Source organism: Schistocerca nitens, chromosome 5 (assembly GCF_023898315.1).
Source record: "Schistocerca nitens isolate TAMUIC-IGC-003100 chromosome 5, iqSchNite1.1, whole genome shotgun sequence".
Taxonomy (NCBI): Eukaryota; Metazoa; Arthropoda; class Insecta; order Orthoptera; family Acrididae; genus Schistocerca; species Schistocerca nitens.
Genome location: NC_064618.1, coordinates 21,409,591 through 21,428,901, shown reverse-complemented (window position 1 = coordinate 21,428,901; position 19,311 = coordinate 21,409,591). Strand labels below are relative to the sequence as shown.

The following is a 19,311-nucleotide window of genomic DNA, read 5'->3' as shown; positions in this document are numbered from 1 at the left end:
TCCCTCGTCACCCCTGTACAATCTGAGCTATAGTCAACAGCATTTATGACCGTTGAGCCGAGGATGTGCAGTAGACAGCTTCACGGCTAGCCAATTGGTACTCCGTCAGTTACTGCATTCCGTACTGTGTAAACTTCCATCATATTTGATTTATTCCCATTGTGACTGAAACACCTATGAGGCACCAAGTGTTTCACAAACAGGCAAGGGACCTTATTTTTAAAGTGTACTCATTCTTCAAACGTGAAGCAGATTCAGGCGAGCTGGTCTGTGATGTTGCTGAAGTCCATGAACCTAATGCATTTGCTGTCTACACACTTTCATCTGAGTTAACAACGCAGCATTCCTCGTGAGCTGTGTGGCCAGACACCATTAAAACCGTTGCCAACTGTAGCACTCTGTCTCTGAAGGCATCATTTATGTTTCATTACATTCCACGGTTCATTCACTTTTAATGCTTGATTCTCCATAAGTCAAATAATGTCAGTTGTGTGGACACTGAGTATCCTTTGGCTAAGCCACTAGTAGTACTGGGCCTTATTTTATATTGTTCCAGATTCCACATTCGGGCCACAGAGTCTCGTTGATATTGTTGTCACGACACCTGGCAGACTAGTCGACCATCTTAAATCTACTCCAAATTTCTCCTTGAAGCACCTGAGGTTTCTGGTTATTGATGAAGCTGACAGAGTAATGGAGTGCATTCAGAATGACTGGCTGTATCATGTGAACAAAAACATCTATGGCAGTAAGTATATATACATATTGTTCCATTTTAAATAGCACAAACTTTGATTTTAAAAAAATGCTCTATTAACTATGTAGTGCATAGAACCGCTATTTGCATCACACCAGGCATTTGTTTTTGTGTTTCAAGAGCCACTTGTAGTAGTTAGATCACCCCAGTCAAGTGATAGCTGTCCTAGCAGCAGTGCATCAGAGTACTTTGAGTTGACACAGCTTCCACAAAAAGCTACTTACTTTACATTTTGTCAGTGTTCTTTAGCTTCAAATCCTATATTTTGTGTGTGTCTGTGTATTTATTGGCCATCTTTAGTATGAATGGGAACTGTGATTGCTGTGTTCAGATGACCCTTCGCTTACAGCTCCAGGCAATGTTGACTTCAGTTAATCCGAGGGACATCCAGCATGACCCATGTGTACCCCTATTGGTCCACTACTGTGGCTGCCTCGGGTTCTGCCTGTACTGAGGTTGATCCCTCACCTGCAGTCAAGTGGGAGGTCATTCCAAGGGGATAGCCTCCCTAATACATCTGATGAACAGGTTTCAGGCACTACCTGTGGCTGACGAAGTTCCTGTGCCAGATGAAGTCACTTGCACTGTTCCAGAGGATCCACTTAGCTTGCAAGGTCTGGGCATTGGCAAAGTGTGGGATTACTGGAAGCTGGGAGCTCCAACGTTAGTCGCTTAATGCGGCCACTTAGGGATATGTCTGCGATGGAGGGAAGGAATCCAGCATGCTCTCAGTGTCTGTACTGGGAGAAGTCATTTCTGATGTGAAACAGGTGCTTCCGTAAGCCATGAAGAGCACAGGATGCAGCCAACTGAATCAGAGGCTCAGACAGCTCTGCAACCGTGTAGGTTGCAGATTTCTCGATTTGCATCTTAGGATGGTGTGTGTCTGGGTTCTGCTAAATAGGTCAGCAAATGGCTGTGTGTGTGGGGGTGGGTGGGGGGCGTTACTTTTTAGGCTAGATGGTCTTGGGAAAGTGCAGAAAGGGCTTCAGTTTCAAAGGGTGCTGGAGAAATACAGGAAGCAGATAGACATAGGAACAACTAGTATTGTAGTTGTATACTGTTGTAGCTGTGTTGGAAAAGAGCCAGAGCTACAAGCACTCATAGAAAGCTCTGTGTCTCAAATCTTCATAGGTGCAGAAAGCTGGCTGAAGCCAGAAATAAATTCATCCAAATTTTTTACAAAAGATATAACCATGTTCAGAAAGGCTAGATTAAATAGAGTTGGTGGAGTGTTTATCGCTGTCAGAAGTAGTTTACCTTGTAGTGAAATTGAAGAAGATAGTTTCTTTGAGCTAGTATGGTTGAGTCTATACTTGACAACCAGGATACATTGATAGTTGGTTCCTTTTACTGACCCCACAAATGTAGTGATACAGTTGCTGAACAGTTCAAAGAAAACTTGAGTGTCATTTCCCGTAGGTACCCCATTTATAAAGCTACAGTTGATGGTGACTTCAATCTAACCTTGATATGTTGGCGAAAATACATGTTTAAAGTCTTTGGTTGGCATAAAAGTCATCTGAACTCTGTACTGAAAGCCTTCTCTGAAAATGATTTTGAACTGCTAGTTCAGGAGCCCACTTGAAGTGTAAATGGTTGTGGAAACATACGTGATCTCTTACAAACAAATAATCCTGACCAAATAAGGAGCATCATGACAGACACAGAAATTGGTAACCACAAGGTTGCTATACCTAGACTGAATATTGTAGCATCCAAATCCACTGAAAATAAACACAAAATACATCTATGTAAAAAAGCAGATAAAAACTCATTTGACACCTTCCTAAGACACAGACTTCACTCCTAATCTGACTATGTAAGTGTGAACCAGATATGGTTTAAATTCCAAGAAATAGTGTGGATGGCAATTAAGAGATATTTAACAGATAATTAAACAATGAAAAATCCACCTTGGAATGTAACAATATTATGAAAAGAATAGTTGATACTCACCATACAGCGGAGATGCTGAATCACTGATAGGCACAACAGAAATATTGTCACAAAATAAGCTTTTGGCCAAGAAGGCCTTTATGATGACTACAGACACACACATGTGCCTTCAGCTGCCAGTATGCAGTCTTGCGCGTGCGCGTATGGGGGGGGGGGGGGGGGGGGAGCAAACGCGCGCGCCCCCGCGTTGCACACACTGGCAGCTGAAGGCACATGTGTGAGTCTGTAGTCTATTTTTGACAACAGTGTTCTTGACCAAAAGCTTATTTTGTGATGGTCTTTTTGTTGTGCCTATCTGCGACTCATCATCTCCGCTATATAGTGAGTAGCAATTATCCTTTTCATAATATTGTTACATACCAGATAATTATTAGAGATGGTACTGATCTGCCATTGTACAGGTTAGAACGCTGCTGCAGAAACAACAACAAAAAAAACACCAAATTTAACAAATACGAAATCCCAAAGCTTGGTGAAGTTTTACAGAGGCTCAAAATTTAGTGGGAACTTCAATGCGAGAAGCTGTTAATTATTTCTACAACGAAACTCTTTCTTGAAATCTGGCAGAAAACCCAAACAGACTCTGATCATATGTAATGTACACCAGTAGCAAGGCACTATCAATACCTCCACTGCGTGATAACAGTGATCATGTTATTGATGATAGTACTACTAAAGCAGAATTCGAATCCAGAACAACTGCCAACATGAGTAACTACGAAGTAGATGTTCTCGGTGTAGCGAAGCAGCTTAAAACCCATAAGAAAGGCAAGGCTCCCGGTCAAGATTGTATACTAGTCAGGTTACTTTCAGAGTATGCTGGTATAATAGCTCCATATTTAGCAGTCGTATACAATCACTAGCTTATTGAGAGATCCATACCCAAAGTCTGGAAAGCTGCACAAGTCACACCAATACCCGAGAAAGGAAATAGGAATAATATGCTGAATATAACTAACATCGATCTGCAGTAGGATTTTGCAACATTACTGTGCTTGAACATTATGAATCACCTCAAAGAAAACAGTTTGTTGACAAATAGCCAACCTGGGTTCGGAAAATACCATTCTTGTGAAACACAACTGGCTCTATATTGTCAAAAAGTAATGAGTGTTATCATCAGGGACATCAATGTTGTTGTTGTTGTTGTTGTTGTGGTCTTCAGTCCTGAGACTGGTTTGATGCAGCTCTCCATGCTACTCTATCCTGTGCAAGCTTCTCCATCTCCCAGTACCTACTGCAACCTTCCTTCTGAATCTGCTTAGTGTATTCATCTCTTGGTCTCCCTCTACGATTTTTACCCTCCACGCTGCCCTCCAATGCTAAATTTGTGATCCCCTGATGCCTCAAAACATGTCCTACCAACCGATCCCTTCTTCTAGTCAAGTTGTGCCACAAACTTCTCTTCTCCCCAATCCTATTCAATACCTCCTCATTAGTTATGTGGTCTACCCATCTAATCTTCAGCATTCTTCTATAGCACCACATTCCAAAAGCTTCTATTCTCTTCTTGTCTAAACTATTTATCGTCCATGTTTCACTTCCATACATGGCTACACTCCATACAAATACTTTCAGAAACGATTTCCTGACACTTAAATCTATACTCGACGTTAACAAATTTCTCTTCTTCAGAAACGATTTCCTTGCCATTGCCAGTCTACATTTTATATCCTCTCTACTTCTGCCATCATCAGTTACTTTACTCCCTAAATAGCAAAACTCCTTTACTACTTTAAGTGTATCATTTCCTAATTTAATTCCCTCAGCATCACCCGATTTAATTTGACTACATTCCATTATCCTCGTTTTGCTTTTGTTGATGTTCATCTTATATCCTCCTCTCAAGACACTGTCCATTCCGTTCAACTGCTCTTCCAAGTCCTTTGCTGTCTCTGACAGAACCACAATGTCATCAGCGAACCTCAAAGTTTTTACTTCTTCTCCATGAATTTTAATACCTACTCCAAATTTTTCTTTTGTTTCCTTTACTGCTTGCTCAATATACAGATTGAATAACATCGGGGAGAGGATACAACCCTGTCTCACTCCTTTCCCAACCACTGCTTCCCTTTCATGCCCCTCGACTCTTATAACTGCCACCTGGTTTCTGTACAAATTGTAAATAGCCTTTCGCTCCCTGTATTTTAGCCCTGCCACCTTCAGAATTTGAAAGAGAGTATTCCAGTTAACATTGTCAAAAGCTTTCTCTAAGTCTACAAATGCTAGAAACGTAGGTTTGCCTTTTCTTAATCTTTCTTCTAAGATAAGTCGTAAGGTTAGTATTGCCTCACGTGTTCCAACATTTCTACAGAATCCAAACTGATCTTCCCCGAGGTCCGCTTCTACCAGTTTTTCCATTCGTCTGTAAAGAATTCGCGTTAGTATTTTGCAGCCATGACTTATTAAACTGATAGTTCGGTAATTTTCACATCTGTCAACACCTGCTTTCTTTGGGATTGGAATTATTATATTCTTCTTGAAGTCTGAGGGTATTTCGCCTATCTCATACATCTTGCTCACCAGATGGTAGACTTTTGTCATGACTGGCTCTCCCAAGGCCATCAGTAGTTCTAATGGAATGTTGTCTACTCCCGGGGCCTTGTTTCAACTCAGGTCTTTCAGTGCTCTGTCAAACTCTTCACGCAGTATCTTATCTCCCATTTCGTCTTCATCTACATCCTCTTCCCTTTCCATAATATTGTCCTCAATTACATCGCCCTTGTATAAACCCTCTATATACTCCTTCCACCTTTCTGCCTTCCCTTCTTTGCTTAGAACTGGGTTGCCATCTGAGCTCTTGATATTCATACAAGTGGTTCTCTTCTCTCCAAAGGTCGCTTTAATTTTCCTGTAGGCAGTATCTATCTTACCCCTAGTGAGACAAGCCTCTACATCCTTACATTTGTCCTCTAGCCATCCCTGCTTAGCCATTTTGCACTTCCTGTCGATCTCATTTTTGAGACGTTTGTATTCCTTTTTGCCTGCTTCATTTACTGCATTTTTATATTTTCTCCTTTCATCAATTAAATTCAATATTTCTTCTGGTACCCAAGGATTTCTATTAGCCCTCGTCTTTTTACCTACTTGATCGTCTGCTGCCTTCACTACTTCATCCCTCAGAGCTACCCATTCTTCTTCTACTGTATTTCTTTCCCCCATTCCTGTCAATTGTTCCCTTATGCTCTCCCTGAAACTCTGTAGAACCTCTGGTTCTTTCAGTTTATCCAGGTCCCATCTCCTTAAATTCCCACCTTTTTGCAGTTTCTTCAGTTTCAATCTGCAGTTCATAACCATTAGATTGTGGTCAGAATCCACATCTGCCCCTGGAAATGTCTTACAATTTATCTCGTCATACATTTCATCAATTTCTTCATCATCTGCAGAGCTAGTTGGCATATAAACTTGTACTACTGTAGTAGGCATGGGCTTTGTGTCTATCTTGGCCACAATAATGCGTTCACTATGCTGTATGTAGTAGCTAACCCGCACTCCTATTTTTTTATTCATTATTAAACCTACTCCTGCATTACCCCTATTTGATTTTGTATTTATAAACCTGTATTCACCCGACCAAAAGTCTTGTTCCTCCTGCCACCGAACTTCACTAATTCCCACTATATCTAACTTTAACCTGTCCATTTCCCTTTTCAAATTTTCTAACCTACCTGCCCGATTAAGGGATCTGACATTCCACGCTCCGATCCGTAGAACGCCAGTTTTCTTTCTCCTGATAACGACGTCCTCTTGAGTAGTCCCCGCCCGGAGATCCGAATGGGGGACTATTTTACCCCCGGAATATTTTACCCAAGAGGACGCCATCATCATTTAATCATACAGTAAAGCTGCATGTCCTCGGGAAAAATTACGGCTGTAGTTTCCCCTTGCTTTCAGCCGTTCACAGTACCAGCACAGCAAGGCCGTTTTGGTTAATGTTACAAGGCCAGATCAGTCAATCATCCAGACTGTTGCCCCTGCAACTACTGAAAAGGCTGCTGCCCCTCTTCAGGAACCACATGTTTGTCTGGCCTCTCAATAGATACCCCTCCGTTGTGGTTGCACCTACGGTACGGCCATCTGTATCGCTGAGGCACGCAAGCCTCCCCACCAACGGCAAGGTCCATGGTTCATGGAGGTGGGGGACATCAAATTGATTCCTTATTTTTAGATGTCCAGAAGTCTTTTGACACTGTTCCTAACAAGTGGCTTCTAATTAAATTGCGCGCCTATGGAGTATAATCTCAGTTGCGTGACTGGATTGTGGTTTCCTGTCAGAAAGGTCACTGTTTGTAATAACTAATGGAAAGTGAGTGAGTAAAATGGAAATGCAGATGGTGCTGTGATTTACCATTACTCCACCCCCCAGCCACTCTTTGATGAGGGCCCCAGCCTTTGTGGCATCTTTTTCCTTCCAATCTGCATGTCTATCCTCCTATGCTTTATACCCTCGCTTGGGGAACGTGTCTGAGATATTTTTGGGAATGTTTTCTGAATTTTCAATGGACATCAGAACAGTCCTGGTTTTTCTTTCTTTCTTCTCTGTCTCTTATCCTTTCTCCACTTCGGTGTTCAAGGTTCCTCTTTGTTTCTTCTTCCTCCCTGTGTGCTTCTGAAGGCCAGCCCGTGCACCTACTATGTGACTGGGTAACTTGTAATTCCCATCCCTGGGTCGACAGGTAGGGTTTGCATGTACCCCTTGGTCCAGGCCAGGACCAGGGAGAGGTGACAGTGTGAGCTGTTACCTTTCCAAATTGACAGATAGTCCCCCTGTCAGGAGTTTGGAAGGTGTGGCCTCTGAGATGTGAACAATCAGTGTGACCTGAAATGCGAACATTCATCCAAGAGGTAGTAAGTTTGGCAGTTAGAGTACCGTTCTTGCTACACCTTGCTCCACAAAGGACACAGCCAGCAGATTTGTGACCTCAAATTCAGCACCATGATTGTAAAAGCACCCAGTGTTACTGTAGGATCCCCATCTTCTTCTCCTCCAGCTGTGCAACAAGCCACCAGCAGTGAAATCACCTGCTACACAATCGACAGGCTAGAAACGACAGAAGGAATACTCCTGTGAAGACTTCTTACATTCCTCCAGCCAACAACTGAGTCTTCATCTATGAATTGTAACATCTCCTAGAAATCAAATAAAGGCAAACAGTCTTCTCTTTCGCCAACTTGGTGATCCTCTCCACAGTGGTGCCGCGTGATACACCACCAACCATTTTTCTGCCCTGGAATGCACAGGCCAACCCGGTCAGACTGTCAGTCATTACTCTCCTCCAATGCAATGTTCACAGTTCCTCCAATGAAACTTTTGCAGCATTAGATCCAACAAGGAGCCATTACAGCTGCTCTTTGAATCACAGTGTCCAATTGTTTTCTGTGTCCAGGAAACACAATTACATCCTCAAGACCACTTTGACCTCTCACATTTCTGTCTGATCCAGTTTGACCTTCCCCCTGAGGACGGCATTACATTTGTTGGGGGAGTCGTGCTCCTCATCCATTCACAGTCAAACCATCTCACTAAACACCCAGCAGCTGTCCAGGAGGTACCCCATCTACGTCTACACCCAATTGGCCACTTTCTAAGGCCAACTGGAGGCTTTACTTCTCCCTGGCAACCTTTGACGAACAACATTTCCCCAGTTGTGATGACCAGGTAGAATGCTTTCTAAATGTTATCCTTACTACTTCAGAATGTTCCATTCCTTGCACTTCACTTTTACCTTGCCATGTCCTTATACTTTGGTGGACTAAGGTGTGCAGCAGTGCAATTCGTGCACAGGGATGTGCTCTCCCTATTTTTAAACATCGTCCTATGATGGCAAACTGCATTTGTTATAAACAGTTGCGTGTGTAGTGTCGTGCGTTCTTCGGAATAGCAAAAAGCTAGCTAGATTTTGTTTACTAGTTCTTTTAACAGTTCCACTCCCTCTTCCGTAGTGGGGACCAACCTCCGACATCTCTCTGGGACCATGGCCCGTACCCAACTTCTGGCCTGACTGTAGTAGATCATGTCATTATGGAACCCAACCCCATCGCTATCTTCTCAGCACCTTGGGCTTCTGTTTTGCGAAGATTTTGAACTCCACCCACTATCGCACTGCGTTCCTTCATCAGAAACAAGCGGAGGTTGCTCACGTAATACCTTCTCCTCTCAGGCTTGTGAATGTTACCATGCTGCCTTTACTATGCAAGAGATAGATCATGCTTTCACTTCGTCCTGATCTTCTACCCCAGGGCCAGACGATGTTCATATTCAGATGTTTTTTTCTTGCGGGCAAGCACTTCCTCCTTCATACATACAATCGCATCTGGGCGGATGGCACATTCCCAGACACTGGTGTGAAGCCACTGTCTTACCCATACTTAAGCGTGTTAAGGACAAACACCTTCCTTGTAGCTAACACCCCATTTCTCTCACCGGATGTGTTTGCAAAGTGAGGGAATGTATGATTCATGCCGAGCTGGTATGGCAGCTAGAGGCTTACAATTTTCTAACCACTGCACAATGTTAATTTCAAGCACACTGTTCTGCAGTTGACCATCTTGTCACTTTGTCAAACCATGTCTTGAACGATTTTCTGAGGAACTACTAGGTTGTGGCTACGTTTCTTTTATTTGGAGAAAGCCCACAACACCTGCTGGAGGACTGATATCCTCCGTACTCATTAGGAATGGTGCTTCCAAGGCCGCCAGCCTCATTTCATTCAGGATTTTTTAAAAGACAAGAGTCTTCAAGGTGTGTGTGGCTTCTGCCTTGTGGGGCATCTTTATCCCTGAAAGTGGAGTGCCTCGGGGCTATGTCCAGAGCATTGCCCACTTTGCTATCCCCATTAACCCTGTTATGGCCTGTCTCCTGCTGGGCATCTCTGGCTCCCTGTTTGTTGACAATTTTGTGATCTGCTGCAGTTCTCCACAGACTAGTCATAAGCAGCATCTTCAGAAATGTCTTGATCGTCTTTACTCGTGGAGTGTTGAAATGGCTTTCACTTTTCCACTGACAAAACTGTTTGTATGGATTTGTGGCAGCACAGTGGGTTTCTTCCAGTGTCTTTACACCTTGGGACTGTTGTTCTTCTGTTTGCTGAAACTGTGAAATTCCTGATGCTCGTGCTTGATAGGAAACTTCCTCGGTCGTCCCGTGTGTCACCCGCTATACCCAGTGCCTCACTGTCCTACATGTCCTCAGCAGTACTTCCTGGGGAGCAGATCGGACTACCTTTCTTTGGTTTGTACCAATCCCTTGTCTGTTCAAAACTAGACTCTGTGTTTCGTTTATGCTTCTTCCCATCCATCCAACCTACGCAAATACAGTCCACCATTGCGGAATCTGTTCAGCCACTGGTTTACACTAGCCTGGTTGAGAGTATCTATGCAGAAGCTGCCAAACTAGCACTGTCATACCTATGTGATGTTCTCTTTGGCAGATACACAACCATTTGTCTGCCATGCCTGGTCACCCATCCCATCTCTCCTTCTTTGATGACTTTTATAGGCACTTCCCACTTCCCTGTTACCTCCTGGAATTTGCTTTCAGTTATTGCTCCAGGAGCTTAACTTCACAATATAATGGATCTGGGAGATGTTTTATTTTCTACCAGATTTGTCAATACCAAATTGTAAATGTTTTCTTATATTTTTGTCAGAATTTTTTTTATTCTAATTTGCCTTATTTTATGTTAATTTACTTATATTTTTGAGAGTGACAGCATATTGATTACTATTAGTAGATGTGACGAAGAATATCAAAGAGACTGATTACAAGTGGAAACTTGTGTGTTGTGTAAAATGTCTTTGACACTGGAGTCGTCTTTGACTGTAATCAGTCGGCAGTGAACTCTTGGTGTGTGTTGATGGTAGAACAATGTGCAGGTCGCCGTTATAAATAATTTGCTAGTGAACAGAAAAAAATGAATTATGTTACTATTTTTTTTATGTAAACTTTAAGGAGAAACCACATTTGAAGAAATGGTATTTGAAGCACCAAAAATGAGGCAAACGCATTGAACCAGGTCATTTCTGCAGCCGAAAAAACTGCATTGTGGAATCATTCTTCCACTAGACGACTGAAGCCAAGACAAATATCACCTTGTAACCATTTCACAGAGAAGGTACTGTCACGAAATATACCAAATTTAGGTAAATAAAAATAGTGAGCATATTTCAACTTGGGACTGTAGCCGGGATATTGTGTTCACGAGATCTTCAACAGTGCTACGAGGAAGAAAATTTTTGTGTGTTAAACCAGTTTTTTCAGAATGTGTGTTACAGTATTTGTGTTCATCGGGAAGTAAAAGTTTTGGAGAAGAAATGTTTCGGGGATATATATATATATATATATATATATATATATATATATATATATATATATATATATATATTAATAGAGGGAAACATTCCACGTGGGAAAAATATATCTAAAAACAAAGATGATGTGACTTACCAAACGAAAGCGCTGGCACGTCGATAGACACACAAACAAACACAAACACACACACAAAATTCAAGCTTTCGCAACAAACTGTTGCCTCATCAGGAAAGAGGGAAAGACGAAAGGATGTGGGTTTTAAGGGAGAGGGTAAGGAGTCATTCCAATCCCGGGAGCGGAAAGACTTACCTTAAGGGGAAAAAAGGACAGGTATACACTCGCACACACACACATATCCATCCATACATTACAGACACAAGCTTGTGTCTGTAATGTGTGGATGGATATGTGTGTGTGTGCGAGTGTATACCTGTCCTTTTTTCCCCTTAAGGTAAGTCTTTCCGCTCCCGGGATTGGAATGACTCCTTACCCTCTCCCTTAAAACCCACATCCTTTCGTCTTTCCCTCTTTCCTGATGAGGCAACAGTTTGTTGCGAAAGCTTGAATTTTGTGTGTGTGTTTGTGTTTGTTTGTGTGTCTATCGACGTGCCAGCGCTTTCGTTTGGTAAGTCACATCATCTTTGTTTATATATATATATATATATATATATATATATATATATATATATATATATATATATATATATATATATAACAGAGGGAAACATTCCACGTGGAAAAAATATATCTAAAAAGAAAGATGATGAGACTTACCAAACAAAAGCGCTGGCAGGTCGATAGACACACAAACAAACACAAATATACACACAAAATTCAAGCTTTCGCAACAAACTGTTGCCTCATCAGGAAAGAGGGAAGGAGAGGGAAAGACGAAAGGATGTGGGTTTTAAGGGAGAGGGTAAGGAGTCATTCCAATCCCGGGAGCGGAAAGACTTTTACCTTAGGGGGAAAAAATGACAGGTATACACTCGCACACACACACATATCCATCCACACATACAGACACATAAAACAAAGATGATGTGACTTACCAAACGAAAGCGCTGGCACGTCGATAGACACACAAACAAACACACACACAAAATTCAAGCTTTCGCAACAAACTGTTGCCTCATCAGGAAAGAGGGAAGGAGAGGGAAAGACGAATGGATGTGGGTTTTAAGGGAGAAGGTAAGGAGTCATTCCAATCCTGGGAGCAGAAAGACTTACCTTAGGGGGGAAAAAGGACAGGTATACACTCGCGCACACACACACACATCCATCCACACATATACAGACACAAGCAGACATCTCACAAGCAGACATATTTAAAGACAAAGAGTTTGGGCAGAGATGTCAGTCGAGGCAGAAGTGCAGAGGCAAAGATGTTGTTGAATGACAGGTGAGGTATGAGTGGCAGCAACTTGAAATTAGCGGAGATTGAGGCCTGGTGGATAACGAGAAGAGAGGATATATTGAAGAGCAAGTTCCCATCTCCGGAGCTCGGATAGGTTGGTGTTAGTGGGAAGTATCCAGATAACCCGGACGGTGTAACACTGCGCCAAGATGTGCTGGCCGTGCACCAATGCATGTTCAGCCACAGGGTGATCCTCATTACCAACAAACACTGTCTGCCTGTGTCCATTCATGTGAATGGACAGTTTGTTGCTGTTCATTCCCACATACAATGCATCACAGTGTAGGCAGGTCAGTTGGTAAATCACCTGGGTGCTTTCACACGTGGCTCTGCCTTTGATCATGTACACCTTCCGGGTTTGTGTTTGTTTGTGTGTCTATCGACCTGCCAGCGCTTTCGTTTGGTAAGTCACATCATCTTTGTTTCAGATATATTTTTCCCACGTGGAACGTTTCCCTCTATTATTTATATATATATATAATTTTCGACAGAAGAAGTAATTTCAAGAATTTTGGTCAACAATCACATGGATGGAAAACGTGGATTTGCAACAGTAGAAGAGTGTTCCAGATAAGTCACGAAACCCTCGTATTTTGTTAAAACAATATTTTTATCTTGTTTTGTATTGTTATGTATAAATTTTCTTTCTTCACAATGACTTATGAGATTTTCGAGAGTATTGTGCCTAAAGTAGAAAATAGTCATTTAATAGACTTCGATAATCAGGACAGGTCAAATGAAACAGAAAGAACCAATCAGTTTGATTTAAAAAGTTTTCTTGTAAATTTCACGAAAGAAATTAAACAATCAGTTGACTACAATAAGACTTACTGGGATGAAAAAATTGATAATATTTTGTTGCAAGTCCAAGCAGTCAATACCAAAGTGGGTGATCTTTCGATCAGAGTTGGCAGTGTTGAGGAAAAAATTGAATCTGTGGAAGCAAAAATAAATGAAATTTATGCTAAATTGAGCGATGAAATTAATACTGTAAAAAAATGAGTTACTGGCAGATGGGGAAAGAAATTTAATTGATTTTAATGAGATAAAAGGGGAAATTTGGATGAGAACACAAAAGTTTTAGTAAAAAATGTAGAACAAGAAACTGACAATCGTTTGGTTACTCTAGAAAAAAAAGAAGAATGCAATGATTTAGAAAACAAAAAATCTGTCAAAGAACTTAGCGAAAAAATTGAAAGTTTTGACATTGAATTTCAAAGCAAAAATCACAATGTCAACACATGCAATCTTGTATCTAATATTCCAGTGAAGCACTTTTCGGTAGATGGACCCTTACATCCCATTGATTTTATACAGTATTCTAAGGATTGTTTTTTACCTCACTCACCAGATGATATGAAAATTAAATTTGTGAAAAAATTATTGGAAGGGGAAGCTTTGACTTGGGCAAACCAGATTGTAACTGTGGGGATGACCTTTTCAGAATTTGAATCAAAATTTCTGGAAAATTTTTGGGATGATCTTAAACAAACTAGAATCAAAAGTGAATTTTTGAATGGGAGAAACTATAGAGAATCAGATGGGAGAATGAAACAATTTTGCAAAAGTGAACTTCAAAAACTTATTCATTTAACAAAACCTTTGGATGACTTGATCAAAATTGATACCTTAAAGAGAAGATTGCCATCAGTAATGCAGTTGAGTTTAGTTCATTGTCCTGATAGTAATGTTGAGCAGTTTCTCAATTATATTGAAAAGTTGGATAGGGTAACAACAAGAACACACAGTGGGTTTACTCAGAAAGGTAATTGTCAAAATTGGGGCAATGATAACTTTCAATAAAGGGAACAAAACAATTATCATGGTGTCAGTCAAACTTCAGGGGGATATAACAATTTTCAAAAGAAGGACCATAATTTTCATCCAAAACAAGAACAACATTTTGACGGAAGTAATCAACAAAATAGAGAACATTTTAGGGATCAAAATCACAGAAATTTTGCTAGAGATGAGTACAATAGAAACTACCAACAACCAGGTAATGTTTGGCATAGGAATGGGAACATAAATGTTGATCAGAGACATTGGCAGAACCACAATCAGCAGTTCAAACAGGAATCAGTTGTAATTCAGGAAATAAAAAACGAGTAGACGCCCTCTTGAAGGTCCGCAAGGTTGAGGCAGAAGGTGAGCATGATGAAAGGACCAATGGATGTGACTATCATAAACCCAAACATGACAGTTCCAAACCTAAGCTATCACATGAGGTTATTAGTTGTTACTTATTGAAGAAATTTCAAGAGGAAAATAATGATGATTTTGATAAAGATAAAATTTTCAGTAAACAAGAACATACAGTAGATAAAAGTAATTGTGATTCATTTAATTTAACAGAGTTTTACACTTGGGCAGAAAAGAACAACCCTTTGTCAGATGATGTAATTTGTAGTAGTTCAGTGACGTGTGTGAATGAAAGAGAGAATGCATGCTGTGAGAATGAAAATATTGGTGAAAGGGATCTGGTAACTTTAGAAAGGGGAAATAATATTTTGGGGGATAATTTGAATGTGTATGACCTGAATATGTATAATGATAATGATGTTGATGATAAAGTTGATAATGATGGTAATGGTATTGATGATGATGTTGAGGAAAGGTGTTTCAATAGTTTAAATAGGGAGTTGGGTATACACATGGTTGAAAATGGATTAAATAGTGAGAATATTATAGAAATTCCCAGGGATGTTACCAGGATGAATAAGGCTCATAAGCAGGGTGTATGTGAAAGTGTGAATTATGATGTTGTTGGTAAAGAATCTGACTACACAAATAATGATGACACATGTATAACTTCTAGCTACAGATACTAATGACACACACACACATTTCTTATGAATCTATGGCTGCACAGTAAAACTATTTCTTTTGACAAGAACTTTAGAAAGATGCTTATTAATGTATGTGAAACTATATGTCCTGAGCGGTGGAAAAAGATGAGATATTTTATTTTTGAAAAGCGGAAGGATAAGTACTTCAATAGTATACATTGTGATTTGGATGAAAATTCTTGGCTATTTGAGATAATAGAGAGTACTAATGACAGTTTTGTATCTTGTGCAAATTTTATAACTGTGACAAATAATACATGTAATGATATACCATATGATTCTGATAAGTATAGGTTTGGGGAAATTGAAAGTGATTTTTTACATGAGGATACAGGTTCTGAGAAAAGTGATCAGTTTTGCAGTCCTTATATAAAAGTTCAAATTGGGTCATGGATTGGTAAATGTTTAATTGATACAGGAAGTGATATCTCGGGAATATCTGAAAGGTTAAGCAGGAAATTGAAAGAGGGGAAAGATTACGTTGAAATGCCAGTTGTTGGGGTAAAGATAAAATTTGCTACTGGGAAGAGCAGTAAATTGGTAAAAAGCCAGGCTTTAGTGACATTTTTAATTGAAGGCAAGTTGTTCACACATGGATGTTTTGTAATTCAGGAATTTAATGAAGATTTTCTTTTGGGTATGAATTGGATAGTAAAAGTAAATATAGCATTTGATTGAGTTGGAAGAAAACTTTTGATAGAAACTGGTGAAAGGGAATACATTCAGACAAAATTTGTGAACACACTTGGTGATCAGAGTAATGGAAATTTTGACAGTATCAATTTACTAAAAGAAAATAGATTGGAGAATATTGAAATTCATGGATTTGATACTGATGAAGTTGAATTTGGGAATTTAGTAAATTTGAAAATTTCAGAAACACAAAATTTATCTGGGGAGTAAAAACAACAGTTACAAAATCTGCTGTGGGAATACGGTGATGTTTTCAGTGACATACCTGGTAGGGTAAAGGGTTATCAGTGTGAGCGTCAGGTAAAACCTCATGAACCATTTTTCATAAAACCATACAGTATTGCAATATCAAAAAGACCTGCTGTTGAGAAAGAGCTGAAAAAGATGGAAGGATGTAATATAATAGAAAGGAGTATCAGTGCATATAATAATCCTTTAGTAGTTGTTTCGAAAAAAGATGGTGGAGTAAGATTGGTTTTGGACTCTAGACACTTAAACAAAATTTTGTTCAGACAGACAGACCATCCCGAAAATATTGATGAGTTACTCTATAAATTTACAGATATAAAATATACGTCAAGTTTGGATCTAACTTCGGGTTTTCATCAGGTACCACTTTCAGTTAATTCTAGAAAATATACTGCTTTCTTGTACAATGGTAAGAGTTACCAATATTGTGTTGTGCCATTTGGGTTAAATTCTTCTGTTTCCGAATTTATAAGAGCTTTGGATCATGTACTGGGGCAAGAACTTGCATCTAAACTGATAATTTATGTAGATGACATTTTGGTTACAGGGCAAAATTGGGAAGAACATTTTTCGATTTTGAAGTCAGTTTGTGAAAAACTTAGAAAAGGGGGGATGACATTGAAATTAGAGAAATGTAAGTTTGCAGTTTCTGAATAAAAATTTTTGGGTCATGTTGTCACAGACAAGGGAATTTTGGCAGACCCAGAAAAAATTAAAGCAATTTCAGAAATTCCTATTCCTAAGACTAAAAAACAATTAAAGTCGTTCTTTGGGTTATGCAGTTATTATCGAAAACATATAAGTGATCAGAGTCTGAATGAATGCACCATGTTTAAGTCAGTTACTTAAGAAAAACACTGTTTGGGTTTGGGATAAAAGTTGTCAGGAAGAGTTTGATAAAATTAAGCAAGAGTTGAGGAAGCAAAACTTATTACACAGACCTGATTTTAATTTACCATTTTGTTTGAATACTGATAGCAGTAATTATGGGCTTGGAGCAGAGTTATTTCAAGAAAGAGTAGAGAATGGAGTTAAGATACATTGTACCATAGTATTTGCAAGCAGAATGTTGCTCAAGCATGGAAAAAATTATACAGACACAGAGAAAGAACTTTTGGCAATTCATTGGGCTTTTACAAAAATTAGAATTTACCTTATTGGACATAAAACCATAGTATTTTCTGATCATAAAGCTTTGAGTTACTTACAAGAGAGATTGACCAGATGGGCAATATTTCTGCAACAGTTTGACTTTGAAATCAAGCACATAAAAGGTTCTGAGAATGTAGTAGCTGATTCACTTTCAAGGTTACCAATTGGGGGAGAAAAGGAGATTTTTGAAAAAGAGGAGGAAAAGCAATTTAAAATTAAATACCTGAAAGGGGTGGAAAATGAGAAAACAATTGGAGCTATGTGTAACAAAATTAGAAAAAATCAAAATTTAGATCAAAGTTGGAAATTAATCAAAGAATGTCTAGGCAAGAAGAGGTATGAGAAACTTGATAAATTTTACAAATTACCCAAGGGGATTGTATTTCGGAGAACAGATGTAGATTCTGATAGTTGGAAACTGTGGTCGCCAGAGGCAGATGCTGAAAAGCTGATTATTTACATACATGAAAGTCTTGGTCATTGTGGGATGCAGAAGGGCATTCAAAAGATACAAGAAAATATTTATTTTTACAATATTGGAAAGAAGGTAAGAAAATAATTGGCAACCTGTGACAAATGTCAGAGAATTAAAGTGAGCAATCAAAGATGTGGTGGAGAGATGCAAAACATTATTCCGGAAAAACCTTTAGATCTTATCGCTGTGGACTCATATGGAATGTTACCAAAGAGTAAAGGTGCTCACTGTTACATATTTGTTATGGTAGATGTATTTTCAAAATTAATTAAACTATATCCAGTAAAAAAAGCTACTAGCCATGAAATAATAATAAAAATTGAAAGAGATTATTTCGCACAGGTGGGTAAACCAAATGCTATATTATCAGATAATGGTTCACAGTTCACCTCTAAAATTTGGAAAAAGTTTATTGAAAGATCAAAATTGAAGCATATACTTATACCTGTGTATTCTCCATCCACCAATCCTGCAGAAAGATATATGAGGGAAATTGGGAGACTTTGTAGAACCTATTGTAGCCATAAACATCCAACCTGGTTTGAGCACATTCGAAATTTTGAAGATATTATGAATAGCCTACAACATAGTTCCACAGGATTTTCACCGTATGAGATTATGTTTAATATTAGACCTCCAAATCTTATATCAGAACTCATTGAATTTCCTAAATGTACACCTTTAACCATGCAAGAGAGAGAAGATATTGTCAGGGAAACTATGAGGAAACAAGGGGAAAAGAGGAATAAAAAACGTAACAATAGGGTAAAATTACCGTATTTACTTGAATCTAAGCCGCACTTTTTTTCCGGTTTTTGTAATCCAAAAAACCGCCTGCGGCTTAGAATCGAGTGCATAGAATCGAGTGCAAAGCAAGCGGAAGTTCCGAAAAATGTTGATAGGTGCCGCCACAGCTAACTTCTGCCGTCGAATATATGTAGCGCTACACAAGCATACTTTGTGGGCACAAAGACAAATATTGGCGCCAAAACCTCTGCATCAGTAAATAAATTTAAAAAAAAAAGGTAGAATACGAGCTTTTTTTTTTCTCCGCTCCGAGTTTCGACCACTGCATTTTCATACATTATCCAACGAAGTAAATACAAATTCCGTATTGTTCATCTTCGAATGTAGCAGAATTTCAATGTACTACGAAAATCCGACTGGCAAGACTGTTAGGGATGTTTGTCAATATGGCCAACTCTACGTTCCGAGTTTTTTCCTACCTGTGAGAAGAGATGGTTGCTAATAGGAACCTGATGAAATGTGAATCACATGCAGTATTCTCTTCACCATAAGAATAATACGAATAGAAATTTTTGCCATGTATTCTTTCGTGTTTGCTGCTATCTCATTTAAATCCTGTCTGCCTAATAAACTACGAAACTAGAGTGAGACAACGGCAGACGCGGAAGAATATACATACCATGTCATGTTTATATTCATATT

General features: G+C 39.4%; 1 protein-coding gene across 2 annotated transcripts in view; it reads left to right on the top strand.

The window, feature by feature from the left end:
* Nucleotides 1–19,311, top strand: part of LOC126259891 (probable ATP-dependent RNA helicase Dbp73D) — a 164,980-nt gene that overhangs the window by 70,455 nt on the left and 75,214 nt on the right. For both annotated transcript variants that reach the window (XM_049956968.1, XM_049956967.1), the window contains exon 6: nt 557–748. In XM_049956968.1, coding sequence (XP_049812925.1) covers nt 557–748 — 192 coding nt within the window. The remainder of the gene's footprint in view (nt 1–556; nt 749–19,311) is intronic.